At 45.9% G+C, this 23413-nt stretch overlaps 3 protein-coding genes and 1 long non-coding RNA gene across 4 annotated transcripts; 2 read left to right on the top strand and 2 right to left on the bottom strand.

The window, feature by feature from the left end:
- Window positions 1-4872: 4872 nt before the first annotated feature.
- On the bottom strand, window positions 4873-6695 carry LOC112270602. The gene is made up of 2 exons (XR_002962883.1): window positions 6218-6695; window positions 4873-5330 (listed from the first exon to the last, which is right to left on the bottom strand). It is a non-coding gene; the product is annotated as an uncharacterized LOC112270602 (long non-coding RNA).
- Window positions 6696-7228: 533 nt separating this feature from the next.
- LOC100846186 (protein MIZU-KUSSEI 1) lies at window positions 7229-8573 on the bottom strand. The gene has a single exon (XM_014898892.2). It carries the CDS (start codon window positions 8301-8303, stop codon window positions 7404-7406), a length of 900 nt encoding a protein of 299 aa, XP_014754378.1. The 5' UTR covers window positions 8304-8573; the 3' UTR covers window positions 7229-7403.
- A 1967-nt stretch (window positions 8574-10540) lies between these two features.
- On the top strand, window positions 10541-12647 carry LOC100831538 (protein FAR1-RELATED SEQUENCE 5). The gene is made up of 2 exons (XM_010235228.1): window positions 10541-11375; window positions 11650-12647. The coding sequence occupies exons 1-2, from the start codon at window positions 10541-10543 to the stop codon at window positions 12645-12647; spliced, it is 1833 nt and encodes a 610-aa protein (XP_010233530.1).
- An 80-nt stretch (window positions 12648-12727) lies between these two features.
- Window positions 12728-13633, top strand: LOC112270761 (meiotically up-regulated protein C8C9.04-like). Its single transcript, XM_024458859.1, has one exon. The coding sequence runs from the start codon at window positions 12728-12730 to the stop codon at window positions 13631-13633; it is 906 nt and encodes a 301-aa protein (XP_024314627.1).
- The last annotated feature ends 9780 nt before the right edge of the window (window positions 13634-23413 follow it).

Below are 23413 nucleotides of genomic sequence, written 5' to 3'. Positions count from 1 at the left end.
TGACCGTATGTTTTGAGAGCACACCATGTAAGGGTGTTATAGGACTGTAGAAAAGAGAGCTTACAGCTATCTAGCTTGTGCTGCGCCATTGCTTAAAGGCCTGGAGGAGGACACTCGCCTGGTTTATTTGCATTCTGTTTATCTGACGCAAACCAATAGTTGTTATCTATGGATATTTGCATCATTGGTACTGCCCTACTATCTTGAAGGTGACCCGGATTATGGTTTTGCTGCGTAAGTCCTAAGGAAAATTGTAAAGTTGTTTTTGTCCTCTCCCAATTAGGTTCTCCGGTTTTCACTTTGGTCTTCAAACGCATGATGTCTTGGTCAAAATTTTAGAAGTCCGACCGGAAAATACGTTTATATTTTATCTTTACGATTTTATAGTTATATTGTGGTAGAAATTAATGTTAAAGTGTTATGTTTTCCAGACCATGACATGTTGAAAATGTGCAAAATTTCAATAAAATAAAATTTGTTTCGAAGATAATATGTTGTGCGGGATAAAACAAACTACTCCTACTATTGATCTATTATTATTTCCAGTCAAGCTTAGACTAAGTAATCTTTACCACCACCTCTGTTTCTAAATATAAGATGCTTTTGATTTGTTCTAAGTCAAACTTTTTTAAACTTTGCCTCATCTCTCCTTAATTAAGAGTTATTAAGTCAAACACATACAAACTAAAAACACATGGAAAGAACACCACAATGTCTACTCCTACGGCATGAGGGAACTCAAATGTTTCACCCCTAGCTACACCAAAAACCGGTATCCTTGTATATCTTGTCGATGATGGTGGTGAGCATAATCGAGGTGCTTCGCGCGAAAGAACCTTGTGTTCCTCTCATTACAATTTTAACAAGAAAACCAAGCATCACCAGAGAGCCAATACCCTTTGCCATCTCCCCCAAGCATGATCGTGGAGGACCACCACTCTTTGCAACCCATTCCAAGAGCTTATATTGATGCCTGAGAGCCCTACTAATCTTTGGCCATGTTCCAAACAGATTTTTCATGTACGCACAAATTATATTACTTTCTCCAGTTTTAATATCTAAAATATTACATGTGCACATGCAAAACCCATGCATCTAGGCCTTCTGTCTTATTCCCTGCAGGAATAGTGAAAAACAACGGAATCCTAATAAACACGATCAATTAAAGTCAAACCACCAACAAAAGTAAAGGTTTAATGTTCATATGCCACTAAATATCATTGTCTCAAAGTGGTCTAGGAGGGAGGCTGAAATCCCGCGTTTTTCCTCTGAAACACTGAGAAGACGGAATTCCTATTGAATAGGTTGGTTATACATATTACACTCAGAAGATGGATCATACCGAACAAGACTCGGTAGTGAACCAAACATAAAACCCGAAGCCCTACCTCTAGTTTTTTATAGAACAATGATCCGACTTTATTTCATAAAAGAATACACTGACTAGATCGATACAATTGAGATGAACAGAACTAACGAAGATCATCGGTAAAACTAAAATGATTCATCATGGTCTTTCAAAATCAACACTACTAGATCCATCTTTCAAATTTCTCTAGGCATTCGGTGACAAAATTGAAGGACACGATTTGCGCCTACCTCTATCTCGACAGTTGAGCCAAACCGTGAGCTAGCTCATTTGTGCCTCTTCTACTGCTGGCCTGCCGGCTGCCGCCAGCCTCTTCTTCATCTAGTACGCAGCAAAAAGTAAAGGGGTGAACAGGAGACTGCAGCCCTGAGATCGACATTTGTGAACACATAGTTGTCAGCTTGGGGAACAAATTCTGTAGACGTCTCTCCCGCTCATATTCTCGATACATCCCATGCCCACAAGATCACCTTGCCGTTGGATGCCATCCTCCCAGTTCGAATCACTAGCTAGCTAGTCACCCTCCGTTCAATCATCATGCTTCCTTCTTCCAGTTCTGCTCCTTATATAATTATAAGAAGCAAGCGCTTTTGTTTCAGCTGTTGTCGTCGTCGTCTCCCTGACATGCAGACTACAGCTGGAGAGTGTAGGTGAACGCAATTACAAGAACTTCATTTACAACTCGATCACCAACAAACCATATCCCAGCTTAATTCGTTTGAGACCAGTTCGCTGGCCGCTAACGCCAACAAACTGGAATAGCCCCCTGCGATTCTACAAAGCACCGGAATGGTCGCAAGAAAGGAAATGCAGAAAGATTTTTGACAGCCCGTAATCCCCTGTCAATGAGACCTACAAATGCGCATAGACATTCACCCTTTGAAAGATCGATAATGAGATCCAGCTTCTTTTTGTCGTGTGCTCATTCGCCTTGCGCTGTGCAGCGTCTATAGATTAGCATCATAGCATCATCGATAATGAAACATGGTCGCCTCCTCTTCTTTTAAGAGGAAATTAAAGTAAAATAGCAGTACACAGACTTAGGAGATGGGAACAATCAGTATATCGAGCCACCAATAGTAATATCGTCTCCCTTAAATCTTGTGTACTCCTTCCGGCCAGAATTAATTGTCGCAGATTTAGTTTTCCGGCAGAGGGAGTACTTAAATTTGTATAACATAAATAAATGAAGTTTTCCTCTTTTCTCCAGTGGTCGAAGGTTTCCTCCGACACGAACAAAAGAAAATATAAGTTAGGAATTTTCTAAATACAATGCAAACCCTTCTGGTTGAATTTTAGCTTTCCCTCTTGTAATCTATCCTTGTCTTTTACACTACTTCACCGATTACTGGTGGAAGCAAAGCAATAGATTTTGTAATAAGTGAGTTTTGTTATCTTTACTTCCTATGTTGAACAATTTATCTTTAGCACTTTTCTACAACCTTCTAATAAAAAATTGGTATATACGTCTTATAATGCATAGGCTAAGAGGGTCTTCCCGCCATAATCTAAGAGTCTACAAGTTAATGGCCATGTACAAGGAGAAAAAATTATGGTGCATGGTCTTCTGTGACTTTTGTTCGGACCCTTCCCAAATTATTTAAATTTAATGAAACCAAATTGAAATTTTAGTGAAACAGATTAATGTTTCATCCTAGTTTCACTAATATTTTTTTAAAAATGTTTGTTTTAATTGGTTGTATGACTGGAGCCAACATTAACGGAAATTTCATATTCGCTAGAATTTCATTTTTGATTTACTAATTTCCAGCAATTTAGGGAGAGGCCTCATGGACCATGTTTTTCTCCCGGTTTACTAGAAACAAGAACAAGAACACAGGGAGATCGGGTTGAACTCCCTTCCAGCCAAGAAATGCTTCATTATAGCCAATGAAAGCCCGCCCAATCCTGGAGGTGATGCGCCTTCATAGGGCCGGAAGGAAGTCTGTAGCGCTGGGGTTTTCAAATGGATATAGCGTGGTTAGAAGCTCTCTTCCCAGCTGAAATTCCCGGTGCATCTCATTACCAAGAGATCGATCCCACGGAGTGCCCGCACAAGTTCGACGCACTCCGCATCACCTTTGTCTTTTCTCCTCTGTGATGATAGGAACATACGGAGTATAACTGTATAAGAAGCAAGCAGGCTAGTTCAATTCCCCTAGTCCTTCCCATGATACTCCGTATATAGACATGCGTAGATGACTGCAGCAACTTGAACTTACCAACCATCCTGTCAGAGAATTATGATCATCACATCGCCAGATTGGGTCTCCATCTACCATATCATAAACGCAGACCACAGAACATGAAAGTGCTATGACTACATGAGCATCTCCGGTCCCCAATAATAGTGGCCAATTGACATACTGCCAGTCAAATATTGTCCGGCACGTAATATTTTGATAATTTGAATCATGTTTTTAGATGAGTTTTTCACGAGTCATGATTTTAACCTGCTTGAATCGATCCTTGTTTTCTTATGTGAAGTAATGTAAAAATGGCAATGTGGCAGCCCGTGAATTCTAATATTGTATTCTAGCACACAAAAATTGGTTTAAGAATTTAAAGAATTCGGTCGGCAGCTTTGGTTGCCACGTAAAATTAAGATTTAACTGTCTGAGTCATGGCATCATGAACATGTGGCTCGGCATTATTAATACCTGGCATATGTTACGTTGTCACAAAATGTATAGGAGCACGTGTCGTAGCTGGTTTTTGTTTACGGCAACTTCTCTTCTTTTTCTTCTGCTCTTTTTCAACTCAACAAAAATATAATATTTAAACTTTTATATCCTGTTTCCAACATCTTAATCTTCTATTATAGGGTGTTCCCGTCAAATTTGCTCTTAATCCATATTCAACGCGGTTCCGGGAGAAGACGCTAGGAAAAGAAATCCTAACCAGTGCATACTTTAATCCCAGTCACCTGCTTCACGTAGAGAAGGCGCTCGGAGAGCAACCGCAGTGGCGGCCGGAAAACTGCGTAGCGCTCGGTGGACTAGCCGGCGCACTGGAATGGGTCATTCCGTAGATTTGTCTGCTTCAAGCGGCCGCGCAAGCACATCTGGATTGGAGATGGCCTCGATAACCCTTGGGCTTAAATTCCTAATGCACCCTTCTCTTCTCCCTCGGCCGTCACCTGTATTCTCCCTCTTGCCATTTTGCTTTCATGGTTGTTTCCAATTTTCTATCACGTTGGACCGTTTGTTTTGGGGAATGGAAAACTAGTTATATATATGGACTAGCATGAGTGTGCGACGGATTGCAAGTTTGAAAAAGTGAGGTAACTCAAACTTCACTGCTGAGAAATAAAAAAGAATGTAACCTAGTGTCTACTGGAGTCCATAGACCATAAAGCATGTGCAATGCAAAGCGTTTAGGAAAGGGATTGCAAAAAATAAATCATTTTTGTTTAAACTATGTTGTCTGTTTTTGTTTTTATATGACAGACGGTTAATTAGACACCACTAGTATAAAAAAATGTGTATTTTTAAGGCGACTGATTTAAAATAAAAGGACTCAAGTTTCGGATTTAATTAAACTGTTGGATTTGTTGGACGTCATCCAAACTCAATCCATCTATCGTTTGTTTCGAATCTTAAAACACAAAACAGATCAAACAGCTGAGCGATCAACTTATTCCTAACTAAAATCAAGCAACTTTGATATAGCAAAACCGATAAAAATAAGTACTAATGCAAGCTTTTCTACCGTATTGGAAGGTACCGAGAGGTACGGGTACCTCCTAAATATCAACCGTTGATCTCCAATGGGTACGTAAGATCGACGATTCGACATTTTTTGTATGTCTGAATGTGTGTCTCTCTCTCACACACACAATGGCTTGGCCTCCGTACGCGATCTTGGCCCATGAAGACGATAAGAGCGACTCCGAGAGATTCCCTAAATCTCATCCCTCCAAATCTCAACTCTCTTCGGCAGATTCCCCAAATCCCATTCCCTACAATTCATTTGTCTATATTATATTCATATCTTCCAACCGATTTTCTAAACTTCAATATCTCAAATGAGTTGATTTGAAATCGTATATCTGAAATGCATATAATTGAAATAAAACTGTTTTACTTTATTCATAATTAATTATTTAACTAAACTATAATCTCATATTTAAATTAACAAAGTCTTTATAAATTATGATCTCTTCTATACCAGCTATATTTTCAACCGCTATACATAACTTACCTGAATTTATTCATATCTTCTGACCTTTTTACTGAATAAATATATTTCAAACAACTTAATTCAAATGGCTAATTCGGCCAAATTTAAACCTGAAAATTCAAACTTCTCAGAAAAAATTAGAACTTTGCCACAAAACCATAAACACTAATCTAAGTTGACTGTTAAAATTTCAGGGCATTTCACTGAACCATTTGAAAGATCAAATTCAATTTAGAAGTGACATGAGTTAGTACAATACTACTACAGCTCTTTTTCTCAATCCCCTGTCCGAGCAGTCGGCCACCTGCCCCAATCCCCAATCCGCAGCGTCGCCGGCCAATCCCCAATCCGCATCACTGCCGGCCACCTGCGCGGCTACGCCCGTTGCCCTCCTCCCTCTGGCCAGCCCCCCTGTGCACGTCCATGCTCAGGCTGCCAGCGACCCCTCAACCCAGCCCAACGCCGCCACTGGCCTAGCGCCGGCCCGTTCCCATGCCCAGCGCCGCCGGCGCGCTCCTACTTCCGCAAGATCCGGCCGCCAGCTACCCCTCCCCTCCCCTACCGAGCCCCCTCCAACTTTTGCAAGATCCGGCCGCATCTCCACTCGGGCGAAGCAAACATAGAAGAGAGGCGGAGAAAGAAGGAGAAGATGGCGACGACGCGTACTGGGCGGAGAGGAGGATTCGGCGGGAGGGAGGCTTCAGCGTCGGCGGTTGAGGGATGGGGGATCCCGAGCTCGATCCTCCATATGGGGGATCCCGACCTGGATTGGGGCGCTCGGCGGTATGGGGGATGGGCTGGGGGTTCCGCTGGAGGCCGGTTTTAGGCCCAAATCCCCTAAATTTAGCTATTGGGGGCTTTACAGGGGATCTCCTGGAGTTGCTCTAACACGGCCAGAAGCCAGAAATGCCTCGGAGCGCGTATGACAACGGTAGACGGTAGTTTTGTGATGGCATATCTTTTTTTTTTAAAGAGTTTTGTGATGGCATAATCCCTGTGTAGGGCCAATGCAGCTAAGTCATGAGGTTGAGCCAATGAGGCCCCAACAAATTCCACTAGCTGTCGTGCTCCTAATTTGTATACTTATCAGGACGTGCAGAGGTCCATGTAGTTTTTTCTTTGTCCCACACCGCCTGTCTGTGGACACGACACACGAGTCTTGTTTATAAAGCTGATCGCTGAGAAGGAGAGACAGTCAGCATATCGGTAGAGAGACGGAACAGGACATGACACACGAGTCAGCTTGTTTATAAAGCTGATCGTGGAGAAGGAGAGACGGTCGGCATATATCGGTAGAGAGACGGGAACAGGACAGGACACACGAGTCAGCTTGTTTATAAAGCTGATCGCTGAGAAGGAGAGACAGTCGGCATATATCGGTAGAGAGATGGGAACAGATTTCCTCTAGCATTAAGGTATTCGTCGTATCGAGCTTACCCAAAAAAAATTGTCTTCCAGTTGTTTCACAATTTTAGATATTTTCTCTGTCCAACAAAGGATGTCTCAATTTTAACTAAATTTAAATTCATCTATACACCAATCATGTTTAGATATATCTAAATTTTGACAAATTTGAGACATCTTTTACTGGACAGAGAGAGTACATTCATCGTTGCTTCGATCAGTTGTTTACTTCCATAAACATAAATTTTACTCCTGAATATATGCTGCTTCACATAGTTAAAAATAAGTCTTTCAATTATGGGCTTTTGAGCTAATTAAGCGTTTATCATACAATTATACGAACAAAACATTTGGCCTATAGCAAAAGCATACAGAATTCCAACGCCTCAGTCATGCCAAACCCCCAAAAAAAGAAAAGAAAAGGAGAAAGAAACCAAAATGGTAGTGATCATATCCTAATGAAGAAGATGCTAAGCTCTGGCCCATTGTTCCCATCAGGATTAAGCATGTACAAGGACTCAGAATCCCGGGACCCCACGACGCGATCGAAGCGCGCGCGCATGTAGGCGAGGTCGCCGGCGTCTGCCTGCCCCTGGGCGCATCCTGCTCCTCCCATGACGTCGCTTGGCAGCACGCCGGCGCCGACGGACACGGTCCGCAGCAGCTGCATGACGGTGAGGTCGTCCTCCGTGGGCTCCCGCCGCACGGCGTACCCGATCTTGCGCCCGTTGACGTACGCCGTCCAGAGCGGCTCGTCCAGCAGCCGCGTGCGCCCGATACCGGCGCCGGGAGCGCCGGGCGGCTTCTTGTCGCACTCGAGCGCCACCCGCAGGTGCTCGGCGCCCATCTCCTGCATGAACCGCCCCGTCTGCATCGCCAGCTCCAGCAGCAGGATCGGCACGCTCCCGGGGGTCTCCTGCACCGCCAGCGTCACCCGCGCCCTGCGGTGCCCGAACAGGGTCCCCGTGGTCCGGGACGCGCCGCTCACGTGCCCGTCGTGGTGGGCCGAGGCCCGGGCCCTCGACGACGGCCGCGGGAGGCCCAGGCTGCTGTGGTGGGGGAAGCTCAGGCGGCACGCCGTGGGGGACGCCAGGATCGGGAGGGAGCGGAAGAGCGCGCGCACGGCGCGGATGGCGCGGAGGGACCCGGCGCGCGTGGACGCGCCCCGGCGACGCTTCTTCTTGCTGGACGGGGGCGCGGTGAGCGTGATGGGGGGCCGGGGCGAGGGCGGCGGCAGGTGGTTGTCGGGGAACAACGCGCCGCCGATCGGGGTGCGGGGCGTCAGCGGCCCGTTGCCTCGCAGCGGCGACATCGGCGGCGTGTGCTGCGGCGTACTGTAGCGTAGCATGGCCGTTAATTGCCGTCGATCCTGATTCCTGAGATAGAGATATATGCTGGGAGCTAGGAGGTTCGGCTGGAATCAACCTGGTGATGGTTTTGAGGGCGACGACTCGGGTTTTTGAAATGCTGTCTCGGTGTGGCTTGATTGGGTTGGTGGAATGCACGTACGGACGCGCAAAGGTGTATGGTGTGGCATGCACGTTGCGGCATTGGGGTTTTACTTTGGCTCTTGTATTGTTTCAGCTTAGGTCGGTCGTTTTGCTTTGGACTTCGATCGAAAGACGGTTCTTGTTGTGTTTGACAAGTATTGATATTTCTTGCTAGTATCTTCAGCTGTCTTCTCAAAATTTTCTCGTATTTTAATAGAAAACTGGGAGCTCCTAGATTTTTGTTTTGCGGGTAGTAGATTGTTTTATTTTAGGGCGTGACTAGTGGACGGCCGTTGGCTGGTTAAGCCAGGCCAGCAAACGGTCATACATGGTAAGCCCCCCGTCACACACGACGAAAACCGCGTCGCTCCTCGTCCTGACCGCGCCCCTCCTGTTCCCGACCGCGCCCCACGCACACACGCTAGCTGGCGCCCAGTGCGCCCGCGCGCCCACGCTAGCTGGCGCCCAGCGCGCCCGCGGCCCACGCTAGCGCCCCCTCCTTGCTATCTCTTCCCCCTGTTTCTCTTTCTTTCTTCTTCCCTACGAAAAGCAACAAGGACAGCCCTATGCGAAATCTGGCAATGGCGGCCAACCTCCGGTGCTAAAAAACCGGTAGAAACTGCCCCATAAAAGGTGTGTCCTTTCTTCTGGTCGGAAGTTGCAGCGGGATCTTGTTTTCTTCCCTCTTGTTTGCCATCTTGTAAAGTTGCATGAAGTTGCATGTCTGGTCTTGTGGGTTGCTATCTCTGTTCTGATTAGTTGCTTGGATGATAAAAAAATCAAGTTCCCCCAAGCAAAAGAGATGCTAGCTAGCTCTATTTTGGGCTCAATTTTTGGGTTTGCTAAAAGAAAGTAGCCGCTCTTAACGTTGATAGTTCCCAGTCATAGTGTATTGTGCTAAATTGCTGTGTTTTTCAATGATTGCAAAAAAAAGCGTCATGTTGCAAGCTCTATTAAAAGTTGCAAGGGGGGCTACCTATAATGGAGAAGTTGCTGCTTCACAAATGGCTAGTTGCCGCGTCACATTTAAGAGTTGCAAGGAAAAAAGGGAAAAAATGTGTGCAAACTAGATAGCAACACAAGTGGCCTGAACTTTTTTTTGCAAGGATGCCATATATCATGAACCCCCGCTGTTCTGGGAACATGAAAAAAGTAGAAGTATGGCATCTGCTATTTACCATGAACTGCATGCCACACATTAAAAGGGAAAAAACCCATGTAACATGAACCCCCACTGTTCTGGGAACATGAAAAGGAGAAGTATAGCATCCTATTTACCGTGAACTGCATAGCACACAATAAAAGGGAAAAACCCTGTGTACTCTACACCGGAGAAGTTGCTAGTCCACATATGACAATTTGTTGCGTCACAATTAAAAGTTGCAAAAGAACATATGGTGTTGCAGATGCCATGTATCATGAACCCCCACTGTTCTGGGAACATGAAAAGGAGAAGTATGGCATCTGCTATTTACCATGAATTGCATAGCACATGAAGAAAATCAAACTTATGGGCACTCCCTCGTGAGGGAGTTGGTAGATACTCATAGGTAGGTCTATGCACACATTTAATTTGTAGCACACCATATAGCATAGCATCTGTGTACAAGATAAAGTAGCATAACACCATATGTTCTGGGTATTTTTCTGACTAGACCATATTATCGTATTTATAAACAAGAAAAGAGTAACACATCAAGCTAGCTGTGTATAAAAGAGGCAAAAAAAATCCTTGAACTTCAATTCCCTGTGCATTCTTGTCATGTATCATCGTCGTACTCGCGGCGCCTACCTGCGTAAAAAAAAGCACACAGATGGGAAAAATGTTAGATACCCATGTCAAGTTACCCCGGTTTCGGGTGGGAAAGGTTGCATGATTAGAAAGGATAGTTGCTGCCTTTTTCTGTAACAGTTGCTTGCCTGGGGTTTTTTTTTTATTCTTTTTTGTTGTTAGTGCTGTGAATGTTGCTTTGTCGCTGTTTTTAGGACTGTTTTTACATCTACCCTTTTATCTATGACAAGAATACATGGAACTGATGGGCAAAAAAATATGCAACTTTCCTAATGCAGGTTGCAAAAAAAGAGGGTGAAAAAAATGCTGGACTTGAACGAAATCCCATGTGACCTAGATGATGAGTTTAGAGGATGTGTTGAACCAGCCTATTGCACCCCAGCTATCCCGATTGCTGTGCATGAGGAAGTGGGAGAGTCTCCTGCGACTATTCGCATTGCTGATAACGAACCCTTGATCGGGGCGCCTATCGCTGGAGACAGTACTGCAGTTGCTGATGACACCAATGTAGTTGCTGAAGACAATGTGGGAGTTGCTGAAGAAACTACTGGAGTTGCTTGTGATGCTCCTGACAACATTGAGCAAGAGATTGAATGCTCCTCTCAGCCACAAGAGCCGTTCTTGGGCATGCGGTTTGACACCCTGGCCGGTGCCAAGGCGCATTACAATGCTTATGCGCGTGTGATGGGTTTTTCTATCAAATCAAACACATCAAGGCGGTCGGCGTACACAAATCTGGTGGAGAAGCAGCAGTTTGTTTGCAACAGATTTAGAAAGCCCAAACCTGTGGACGATGCTGCTGGCAAATCATATAATCCCACCGGCAACTCATCTAGGGCACGTCGCGATGAGAGTTCTAGTGATGAGGAACATGTGGATGCGCCTAATGAGGATCCGTTGCTGGTTAGGAAGGTGGTGAAAAAAAGGAGACGAGAGTCGATCAAGCAAACGGGATGCAAAGCGAAGATGACGGTGAAACTAATTGATGGAAGGTGGGAGGTCATATTTTTTGTGGCGGATCACAACCATGAGTTGATAACCAAGCCCTCCCTCACAAAATACCTGCTGTCACACAAGAATATATCGCTCGAAGAAGAGACGTTCCTGAGAATATTGGACGACTGCAATCTTGAGACAGGTATGAAAAATGCATCTTCCTTTATGGTTGTATTAGATGGCTGGTAGCACGGAATCCATAAAAAAAGCCCTAAAAAAAAGATAGCACGGTGGAGTTACACATGTGTAACACATTTGGTTCTTTGTTTAATTGTTGAAAAAAAGTCAACAAAGTTGCTGCCTGTAGAAAAAAATGCATGGCTTGCTTTGTTAGTTTTTTGAGAGTTGCTAAGAAATTTAAGTTGCTGCTTTGTTTTTGCTTGTGCTGACTTGTTGCTTCTCCACCCATCCTGCAGGTCAGATGATGACGCTCATGTCCACGTTCTATGCAAATGGGTTTATTGTGCCGTATACCACAAAAACAATCAGCAACTTCCGCTCGAAGATCAGGTCTGAGAGGAAGGGTGATGACATGGCTGAAACGGTGTCATACTTCATGGCGAAACAGAAAGAGGACCCATCCTTCTACTTCAATGTGAAACTGGATGAGGACGAGAGGGTGGAGTTGCTGTTTTGGGTTGATGGCGTAGCGAGGAAAGCATATAAAGAGTCTTACCACGATTGCATATCGTTTTACACCACCTACCTCACGAACCAATACAACATGCCTTTTGCCCCCTTCATTGGCATCAACCGGCACGGGCAATCCTTCATGTTGGGTTGCGGATTCATGAGGGATGAGACGGCTTCGAGCTTTGATTGGCTGTTTCAGCAATATCTGGATGCAATGGGTGGGCAAGCTCCCCTGAATATAATAACTGATCAGGACTATGCTATGAGGGCCTCGATTGCAAACGTGTTCCCAAACACCGTCCATCGCAATTGTCGATGGCATATCATGAAGAAGGCACAGGAGAAGCTCGGGTCTTTTTTGGGTAGGAGGCCTGCTGTGTCGCAAGACTACAATGAGTGTGTTGATATGAGTATGACTCCAGATGAGTTTGAGCAGAAATGGGCAGCTTTTCTTGCGAAGCACCAGCTAGAGGAGCATGCTGACTTTGCGCACCTCTACAACATAAGGAGGACATGGGTGCCGTGTTACTTTCGGGATTGCTTCTTCCCCTTCCTCAAATCCACACAGCGAAGCGAGGGGTTCAATGCTGTTCTCAAGCGCTATGTGAATCCTCATAACTCGATCCTCAACTTTGTGAAGCAATATGAGAAGATCCAGGTTAAGATCCTCGTGAAGGAAGGGGGCAACAACTACATGACAAATCATCTAACGCAAGCTACCTGGTCATCCTACCCCATTGAGAAGCAGGCGTTCACAACTTACACCATGACATCTATGTGAAGTTCAGGAATGAGTTCATGTTGACAGGGAGGTACAACGTTCGGCCCTAGCAGAACGACCTCTACCGACTCGAGCCCAACATGACGTACTGTCAATTCTATGGCAGTAGAAGTTACTTGGTTCTTGCTCGAGTAGGCGACAATGAGTACAGTTGTGAGTGTGGTAAGATGAAGCGGGATAGGTTGCTGTGCTGCCACATCTTGAAAGTGTTTACTCACCTTGGGATTGATGAGATACCGGGGCGGTATAACATGAGGAGATGGACGCAGAATGCTATCCCGCGGGAAGTTGCTCGTCCAGATGAGACGCAACCAGATGCCCTCCCGCCGGAATCATTGAAGCAAATAAGGATGGCAAATTTGTCTGTCAAATATGGTGAACTTGCTAGGATCAGTTGTTGTTCGGATGCAGCGAACGCCATAGCGGAGAAATACATCCGCGTGACAAAGACTGAAATAACTCATCTGAACTTGATGAGGAGGAAAGATGCAAAGAGGAGGAGGGAGACAGCAGCACGTGAAGCAAGCGCAGCAAGCGCATCATCTGCCCCGGCGACTACCCATGCAGCTACACCACCTGCCCCCGCAACTGCACCGCGCCCTGCAACAACTTCAGGTGGTGCTCCAGCAACTACAGCCCCAACCCCCGCAACAACAGCCGCCTCAACAGTGAGTGGTGCAGCGACGGTGCCTGCCCCCGCAACTGCAACTTCTGGTTGTGCTCCAGCAACTGCGTCACACCGCCCCGCAACTACAACCACATGCCCCGCAACAGCAACAGCCTCAGCGGCGAGTGGTGCAACGACGGCATCGGCTTCAATCGACCCTAATCGTGTGAGGAACCCAGACAGGTGCCTGACAAAAGGGCGGCCCCGGGCGAAGCGTTACGAGAATGCACTTGAACTACACCCAAAGAAGAAGAACAAGTGTGCTTTTTGTAGCTCTGATGAGCACAACTCTGCCAGGTGCCCTTGGAAGCTGGCCTAGGCGCTAGGGCTTGGCCTAAGTATGTTGGGGCAGAACAGAATTCCTTTAGTATTTATTCTTCCAAACTTTTATGTTGTTTGCTGCAACGTTAATTTGTTTCCGAGCAACTATAGTGGAAGAAATGGGTGTTTTGTTTGTCAGCAGGAGTGCTTGTTTCTGTTTTATTTCCATGTGTACTAAATATTTGTCGGTTTCTGGTTAATTGGGATGAGGAACTACTTGCACACAAAATCTGAGCAACTATTTGACAGATATGTGCAACTATGTGACAGATATGATCTAGTGCTCAACTGATTATTCCCCCTACATAGTATACCCAGCTCTCATGATATAAAATAGTCAACTCTTGGAGCTACTATTCAAGGAACATGTTCAAAAAAGGAGCGTAGAAAAATAAAAAACGATTATGCTGCGAATATGAAAAAGGGTAGGTAATATATAAAAGACCTGCGCTTTCCAATATGCAATATATCTCGCCACTCTTCTTCGTTCTTGCTCGATTTAATCCAGTTGTAGCTCATAATCTTCCGGATGTTTGGAATGTCATCGGACCCGTACATTTGCAACGTCGTACCCCACCAAAGTTCGGCGTTCATGAGTGTGTAGACACCGCAGTCGTGACTTCATGTCCCAACAAAACATGGCACAAAACAGACAAAAAAATAGAATAAATAGAGATGGTGCGAAAAATCCTGTAACGAGAAGCGAAGCCACTATTGCAGAAAAAAAAACACCAAAAAAAACACAAGAGTAAAAAGACATAGAGTTGCTTACTTTTTGTTCTGTTTTGGTGGCTCAACGTCAACTAGGCCGAAATTCTCGATTTTGATGTTTGACTCTTCATAGTGATCTTCCCACAATAACCAAAGTGATGCTCTCATTTCTTTTGCAGCATTTTCCAAAGGACTGCCCTTCTCCAATTTCCTAGCAGAGTCAAAAACCTCAAATCTACCAGCCTTGATGTTCATCACAAACAGCCAGTAGTGCATTACTGCTTCTGCGGGGGGTTTGGTAGGCTCAAGGTTCTCAAAGACGGGAAAGCAAACCTGTGTGAGACATTTGGAAAAAGAACAGGTAAAAGTTGTTAGATTGGCATGAAAATTTGCTTGTCTGTAGAGTATAAGTTGCTTGTCTGTACACTATAAGTTGCATGAACCAAGAACCCCCCCAAAAAATGATGTTGATGCTGATGCATAATTTAGCAAACATGCTTTTGTGTTTCTGCTAATTTGAATTATTAAATGTCCAAAAGGGAGAAAGAGTGGGGTGGTTGTATTTCTTACAAGATCCTTGCGGTGCGCTGGCCTTTTTGAATTTCGCGACAAGCTCGGGTACCCTCAAGTCCATTGCAAGAAGCCATGTCTGCATTGCGACCAAATTAAAAACCCAGAAAAAACATATAAAACTATTTGCAACTAACCCACACAACTAGGCAACTATGTTTACCATCCGAGCAACCATGTATAGCATCTATGCTATTATTTTGCAAACCATACATGACTATTTGCAACTGACCCACAAAACTAGGCAACTCTATGGTACATCCGAGCAACCCCATGTAGCGTCGCTTACCGAAATCCATAATGGCATTATAACCTTCTTTGATTTAGGGCCCATTTGTTGCTTCAAGTACTCTATGCCGATCTCCATGACAGTGTTGCTGAGCCATCCTCTTGGCTTCATTGCATTTGCAAGGTCCCGACAAGTGATGTAGAAGTTCTCGTAGTTGATGATTGTTGGGCTGCACAAAATCAAAAAATTGTTTAGCAAAAAACAATGAGTAATAGCTACCTATCATGGTTCTGAGAGAGCAGCAACTCTGTATACTAAATGGTTGCGACTTTGACACTAGACCTAGCAAAAAAAGTGACACACTCTTGCATGAGAACCCCAAAAAATGTTGGGGATGTTGATACCTTCTGTCCTGCGATGGGTTGATCTTCCTCGGCATCCTGGCATATACAATGAACGCTGTGTATACATCCTTTGCCTCTTGAGACGGTTCAAACTTCTTCACGCGCCAATCGATAAAAGGAGATCGTTTGCAGGCTGCTGGTTTGCATGCCCTCTTGTCTAGCCCTGCTTGCATTGGTGTTGCAGAACTGCTTCCGCTGCCGGTAACGTCGGCAATCTTCATAGGCCGCGCTGCTGGTGGGGTGCAAAGGTCAATGGTCTGTTTGTTCACATGTTTTTGCGCAGGGGGTGTGGCAAGGTTTATTGGAGAGATAGAGCCGCTGCTCGTTTGAGCTTTCCTTGCTGCCGCTTCTCTCTTAGCACTCTCTAGGCTTGCCAAAGCTTGGTTGGTGAAGACTTCATCCCACTCTTCGAGCCCCCCATCTCCCTGATATGTCGCTGATGTGTGCACTACGTCAGGTGGCTGTGAGCAGAAAGGAGGCATGTCCCAATCAAGACCGAGGTCGCAGGAGGGCGGATCAAACATGCCCGGTCTCACATTGGTCCCTGAGTTGCTGTGCCGAATCGTTGGGTTAGCTGAATTTTCAGGTTGAGCTGCCGCTGGAGCCATGACGGCTGACTTGTTGCGAGCTAGAGTTGGAATGCTCGCAACATTGCTCTTCGCCATTGCAATCACATCTTCAAAAAGCTTCTCGTTTCCCTTTGTTTGCCCTGGTGGTGGGCAATTTACGCAGCTGAAATCAGCATGTGGCGTTGGATCCCCCGTCTTGGCCGGCTGTTGTGAACATGCCTCCTGGGCGTGCAAGTGCCCACCACCTGCTGGCAACTTTTGAACCTCATGTAGCAACTTTTCTTCTTGTGCTTTTGGGAGCCTATTTGATTCTAGCAACTTGACTTTGTGAACTGGAAACACAGAAATCTTACTTTGCGGCTGATCAACTGTTTCAGGCAACTTTGCTGATGAGCCTAATAACTCTGCACCCTTGCCTGCCAAAGAAACATTCATCCCTTGCGCCACTGCAGCTGCTGCCGCAACCTCCGCACGTTGGGCTGGCAGCTCCACGCGTGTGCGTTGCGACTCTCCAGGTGCAACTGGCGACTGCGATATATGGCCTGGCAACTCCCTCCTGGTTCCCTGCAACTCTGTGGCTGGGCCTGGCAACTCTTCCCTGGTTCCCTGCAACACTATGCCTGTAGCTGGCAACTCCCCCATGGTTCCCTGCAACTCTGTGACTGTAGCTGGCAACTCCCCCTTGGTTCCCTGCAACTCTGTGGCTGGGGGTGCCAATTTTGTGGCTGGGGGTGGCAACTCTTCCCTGGTTACCTGCAACTCTATGACTTGGGCTAGCAACTCCTCCCTGCTTCCCTGTAACTTTGTGACTTGGTCTGGCAACTCGGTGACTTGTGCTGGAAACTCTTCCCTGGTTCCCTGTAAATCTCTAGCTGGGTTTGCAACCCCTTCATTATTCCCTGCAACTCTGTGGCTGTGGCTGACAAACCCTCCTGTTGTGCTGAAGCCTCCTTGGTTGTGCCTTGTAACTCTGGAGCTGAATCTGGCAACTTTGACTCTGTATGAAGCACCTTCCCAACAGTACCCTGCAACTCTCCTGCTGGACCTGTCAATTCTTCTTCTGCGCGTCTGGACTCCATGGCATGTCTTGCTGTGGGTTGCTTCTTCTTCCCTATTATCTTCCTATGAGCTAGAACCTTTTTCTTTTTCTCTTTTTTATGTGGAGGATCTATTGCTTCTTTCCCTTTGTTCAAAACTGTGGCTGCTGCTCTTTTCCTTTTTGCCAAATCTGGATCTGGTGCCCCGCCTCCCGGTGCTGCTACTGCTCCTTGTGGTGCATCTGTAACCACTTCATCGAACCCCGCTGCTTGATTCATCCAATAATCTATCATGCTTTGTGGGCAAAGTTCAGGGAACAAATCCTTGCCCTCTGACTTTTTTTTATCACTCCTCTTCAGTTCACTTGCTGCAACCTCATCGAAAGCCTTCTTCTGTACATTCTCTTCAAAGCTCAAAAAGTCTGGCAGCTGCGGGTTGAACAAAAAGATGCAAAAAAAAAAGATGTTGGAATCGCTGAATAAAACTTGCAACTGGTACCACTTGTTTGTGTGCCTACAGATACTACACATATTGCTTCTGGAAAAAAAAAAGGGACGGGAAGTGATAGGTCGTTACCTCAAATGTAGGCACTTGGTGGTGCTCCGTTGGAATCGCTGAATAAAACTTGCAACTGGTACCACTTGTTTGTGTGCCTACAGATACTACACATATTGCTTCTGGAAAAAAAAAAAGGCACGGGAAGTGATAGGTCGTTACCTCAAATGTAGGCACTTGGTGGTGCTCCGGTTCGAGGTTTACTAAATCGATGAGATTTATCTCGGTGTTGCTGTCCATGATTTTGTCGGCTGCTGCTCCTGAAGAATTGCCCCTTTTCTTTCGATAGTATTGGAATCTCATCCTTGAATTTTCAATCCAGCCCCCTAGTGTGCTACCGTCATCTGGACTTTTATCCCTAGAAGTTTCCTTGGGTGCTGCCTCGCCCCCAGCGGCACCTCCGGATCCGCTTTGTTCATCGTCGTCATCTTCGCCACTGCTGTTGCCTTCTTCGCCTGACCCATCTTCATCTTCTTTGTCTTCTTCTTCATCATCTTCTTCGTCGTCGTCATCTTCACCGTTGCTGTTGCCTTCGTTATTCCTTGGCGCTGCCTCTTCTGTACCATTGCCGGCACCGTCACCGTTGCTGCCAGATTCATCGGAGCTGCTGAAATTGTCATCGTCACCCGTTGCCCCCTCTTCATCTTCTTCTACGCTGTCTTCGCCGTCTTCAAACTCGCTTTCATCATCGTCCGTGCGAGGCCTCTTCCTTGTAGGGTTACTGCTGCTTGCTCCATCAGATTCCTCATATATCTTTGCTATGCCTTGCACGAACGCACTCATCTTCATTGATATGTGCTTTGAGATATCAGTGCAAAAGCTGCTGACAAGATCGGCAATTTTCCTCTTCTTCTGTATATTCACAACACAAAAAAAAAACACAAAACCTGTATTATGTTTTGCTGCTATGTTAAAAGACAGAAGATGCAATGTTGGTGCTGTTATAAAAAAACAGGCTGCAGGCATATAAGTGCACAAAGTTGCTGCACATCAACAAGGAGTTGCTGACAGAAGCACAAAAGGTTGCTCTTTTTGGGAAAAGGAAAAAAGTGGTACTTACATTTGCACTTGTGTTCGTTGGTAGTTTAGATGCGACAAACTTTCCCGCAGCAGCTGGTCCCCCATACAAAACATTTGTTTCTTCGACCTGAGCTGCTCCCGCATATACGTCCTTTAGCTGCCAGAAAAAAGAAGATGAAGTAATTATAATTCTACTGCCAAATGAGCAATTCTCCCGCAAATTTGTTAACAAAAAAAGCAAAAAATGGCTTGTTTTTGGCAACTATTTGCAACTGCTGAGAAAAAACTGACACACTCACCGGCAACTTGCCGAACTGCCCATCCTCCTTTGTGTCCTTCTTAATGACTTTCTTAATAAGAGCTGGGGTCCATGCTTGAACCCTCATCCCGCAGCCACTGATACGCTCGCCGTGGTCAAGGGAGTCCAGGTATAACATCTGCCGAAAAAACACATAAAAAGACAAAAACACATAAAACAAAGATGTCGCAAAGTGACAAAGAAAAAAATGTGGACTGAATAAACATACCAGAAGATGGAATACACAGCACGACACCGAATTTTTCTTGTCGCCAAGATCAAGGAACGCGTGTTGGATAGAATCTGCCACAAATTGACAGAAATCCAAATCTGGCAACTTTGTTAGGTCGAGCACCGCCGGAAAGCTTTTTGGGCTCACTTTTGTGCTGGTGCTGGGGCGGAGGAACCCTCTGATCGCTGCGATGAGCCATGCTCTAAAAAAGTTGTCATCTGCTGTCCCGTTCATGTCCTTTATCATGTCGACCCAGGTGGACAGCTGTGCTGATTTGGCATTCTCCAGGCCATACATTTCAACGATGGTGTGGTTGGCGTCGTGATCTACCACGTATGGCACCGGCCGCCTCCTGTTTGGAAGATCCCAGATCCTCTTCACACTGTTTGCATCCACGACGATCTTGCCCCTCTCTAGGAATACCATCTCGCAGCAGTCGGCGTGATAGCACGACATGAGATACTTGGTCATTTTATCAGACATGGTTGCCGGGACGTATGTTAGCCCCCCAAAACCATAGTCCTCAATGACTTTGATTTGATCATCGTTGAGCAACTCATTCAGCTTGAAGAGCCTGGAGGGCGAGGCCCAATTCCTACCACGCTGTGGAGATGTAAAGAAAAAAATGGTTGTTGTTAGAACATTCTAATAAATAGCATATAAAAGTGCATTTTGTGTTTGGAAGAAAAAGCTCTATTGAGTTGGTTGCAGGGTCTGCTATATTAGTTGCCAACTGTAGTGCAGTAGTTGCTAGAATTTTTGTATTAGTTGGCTGGTTCTAAGCAACCTAAAGTTGCCAGTCTTACTATCAAAAATGTTGCTAGCTCTTGTTTGATTAGTTGTTATCTCTGGTATATTAGTTGCTAGCTCTTACAAAAAAATGCAGTAGTAGCTAAGGCTAGTTGGCTGGTTGCTAAGCAACTAATATTAGTTGCGTGTTCCTGCTATGAAAAATTAAATAAAATAAAAGTTGTCAGTCCTACTTTCAAAATGTTGCTATCTCTTGTTTGATTGGTTTGCTATCTCTGGATATTAGTTGCTAGCTCATGCATGTTCCCCCCAAGTAAAAAAACAAAAAATTGCTACGTCTAGGTTTGCATAAGAAATCATCAGCTCTATTTACTATTGAAAAGACATTGCATATCTGTCGTTGCAAAAAAAAACTCAATGAAAAGCATAAAAAATAGAGAAAAAATAGGAGTCTTAGGTTGTTTTTCAGTTCTTACATTCTTAGGGTTAGGGGCTCTAGCTCTGGGTCCCTTCCCTTTTCTTGCAATCTTTTGCGCGACTCCTTCTTCAACTTGTGGATCTTATCCTTCAACTTGCACAGCTTGTTCTTCACCTTGCGGGGCTTGTTCTTCGACTTGCGTATCTTCTTCTTCACTTTTCTCTGCTCCACCGGGTGGCTTTGCGTGCTTTGCTGCCCGTTTATAGAATCTGCGTCTTTTTGCCTGAAAAAGATGACATTAATTTAGGTAATTTAGGACTGCCAGTAATTAAGGTGCTGGGTTTGCAGCAAAAAAAATGTTTTGCATATACACTTGTGGAGATTGCTACCCGCGCTTACCGGAATTCGAGCATGAGCACGTGCTGTCTGCACAGGCAGCTTGCTTCTGCTGCCTCCGGCGTCACCTTCACCGCCGGTGTCCATATTATCGTCCCCGGGAGCCGTGGGCTATAAAAAAGACAAAAAAAAAAGAGAGCATTAGCATTTGCATATAGGATTGCCGGAAAACAATCTACCTATTAAAGTTGCTGGCTCAAAAAACACAAAAAAACATGTACCAGTGCAGTCTCAACAGCTGGTTGAGTGCGGCTCCCTCCGCCATCATCTTTGCCAACAGTGCCCGTGTTGTCGTCACCGGAAGCCATTGGCTGTAGCGAAAAAAATAACTTATGCCCCCCCCCCCCTCCCATAGTGCAGAACAGATCCTTGTCGTTGATGGGAAAAAAATAAGCAGGATAAATGTGTAATTCACATGTCAAATGAAGAAAGAGAAAACCATATAGCAACTCTAGTATTTTGCAACTAACCCACAAAATTAGGCAACCCATATACAGAGCTATTTTGCAATTCTATGTTCAATGTGAGCAACCATATAGAGCATCTTAGCACTATTTTGCAACCCCCCCCTGCAGAACTATTTTTGCAATTACCCACCGCAACTACGAGGCAATTATGTATATCATCTTAGGACTGGGCATTCTTGCAACAGATATAGAACTGTTTTGCAGCTAGGCCACAAAACTAGGCAACCCCCCATTATCCATCTGAGCAACCCACATATATCATCTTATGATTGGGTGTTTTGCAACCCCATACAGAACTGTTTGCAACTAACCCACATGACTAGGCAACTCTATGTTTCATCTCAGCAACTATGTACATCATCTTATGGCTGGGGATTTTGCAAACCATGCAGAACTATTTTGCAACTAAACTACAAAACTAGGCAAGTCTATGCTCAATCTGAGCAACCACATATATCATCTTATGATTGGGTGTTTTGCAACCCCATACAGAACTGTTTGCAACTAACCCACATGACTAGGCAACTCTATGTTTCATCTCAGCAACTATGTACATCATCTTATGGCTGAGGATTTTGCAAACCATGCAGAACTATTTTGCAACTAAACTACAAAACTAGGCAAGTCTATGCTCAATCTGAGCAACCACATATATCATTTTATGATTGAGTGTTTTGAAATCATATACAGAACTATTTTGCAACAAACCCTACAAAACTAGGCAACTCTATGTTACATCTGAGCAACCACATATAGCATCTTATGATTGGGGATTTTGCAACTAACCCGCAAAACTAGGCAACCCCCATAATCCATCTGAGCAACCATATTGGAAGCCGCCAAGTCAACTTAGCAATTTCGAATCCCTTTTGACGACCTAATCGATTCGACACTGCAAAAAGGGCTGCAAAAATCAACCTAGTCACCCTAAAAATCACCCCTAAAATCAACCCCATTTGAAGCCCCCCCCCCCCCCGGATGATCTCCCCCCTTGCAAAATCATCAACCTAAAACGCCCCAACTCAATTCGAAGCCGCTTCATGCAATCGCCCCTTAAAAAAAACCCAACACCTCAGCTCCTCCTGGGCTAGGGGATAACAAGGATAGCATCAAAACCCTAGTGATGCATATACAATGGATATGCGGGGTGTAGGCGGGAGGACAAACTAGATCGAAGTTCTTCTCGTCGTCGTTGAATCGAGGCAAAATCATTGCCGGTGGAGCACCAATTCGTCCTCTGTCGCATGCGAAACAGTGGGTGTGTGAGAGCGGATAGAGCGCGCGGGAGAAAATGGCGGGGGATAAAAACACCATGCGCTGATGCGCGTCGCGCCCCCCGCTTACCTCGCCTCGCTGGTCACCGTTCGAGCCGTCGACGAACTCCCGCTTTTGCCTGCTAGGTTTAGGAATCGCCGCGCCCAATGCCTCCTCTATCGCACGGGAAAAGGGAGGGGGGTGAGAGGGATGGGGAAGAGATGCATAGAGTTGCGGGCCCGGCCGCTTACCTCGTCTCGATGGTCGCCGTCAAAGCCGCCGGCGACCTCCCGCTTTTCCCGGCTAGGTTTAGGACGCCGCGCCCACTTCCTCCCCCAAATCAGCAGCGACGCGCGACGGGGGGAATCCCGGCGACGCCCGGAAGCGGACTCGGCAGTCCCGCTCCACCGCGTCCACCCTCTCCACGGTTGCGGCGGCAGTTGCTGCGTGCGGGCGTCAGGAGCGGCGAAAATGGCGACGGCAGGACGGGCGAGAGTGAGATTTGCAGTGGAGGAGAGGGAATGGGGGAAAGAGAACGGCACGCCCCCCGATATTCAAACCGTGGTGTTGAGGGGGGGGCGGTTGGGACCCACCGTTACATGGGGGAAAATGCAAAATTACATCGTGGCCACCTGGTCGGGACGTGGCCAGCGCTTCGATGCCTTCGGCTTCGATCGCGCGGGTGTGCGTTCGTGCGCTCGGAAGAGCCAGAAAGTGCAGCTGCATCGTCTAGCCATCGGGTTTATTTTAGGTTGCTATTATTACAAACTGATGATTGAGCCAACACCGGCTGTGATAATTTTGTTGTAGCACGTGGACCGTGATACCTGGGCCCTTGGGCCAGAGGGCCAGGCCATGGACGGGTCG

This window comes from Brachypodium distachyon, chromosome 2, assembly GCF_000005505.3.
Source record: "Brachypodium distachyon strain Bd21 chromosome 2, Brachypodium_distachyon_v3.0, whole genome shotgun sequence".
Taxonomy (NCBI): domain Eukaryota; kingdom Viridiplantae; phylum Streptophyta; class Magnoliopsida; order Poales; family Poaceae; genus Brachypodium; species Brachypodium distachyon.
Note: the sequence above shows the minus strand (reverse complement) of the source record. Positions and strands in the feature narration are given on the sequence as shown.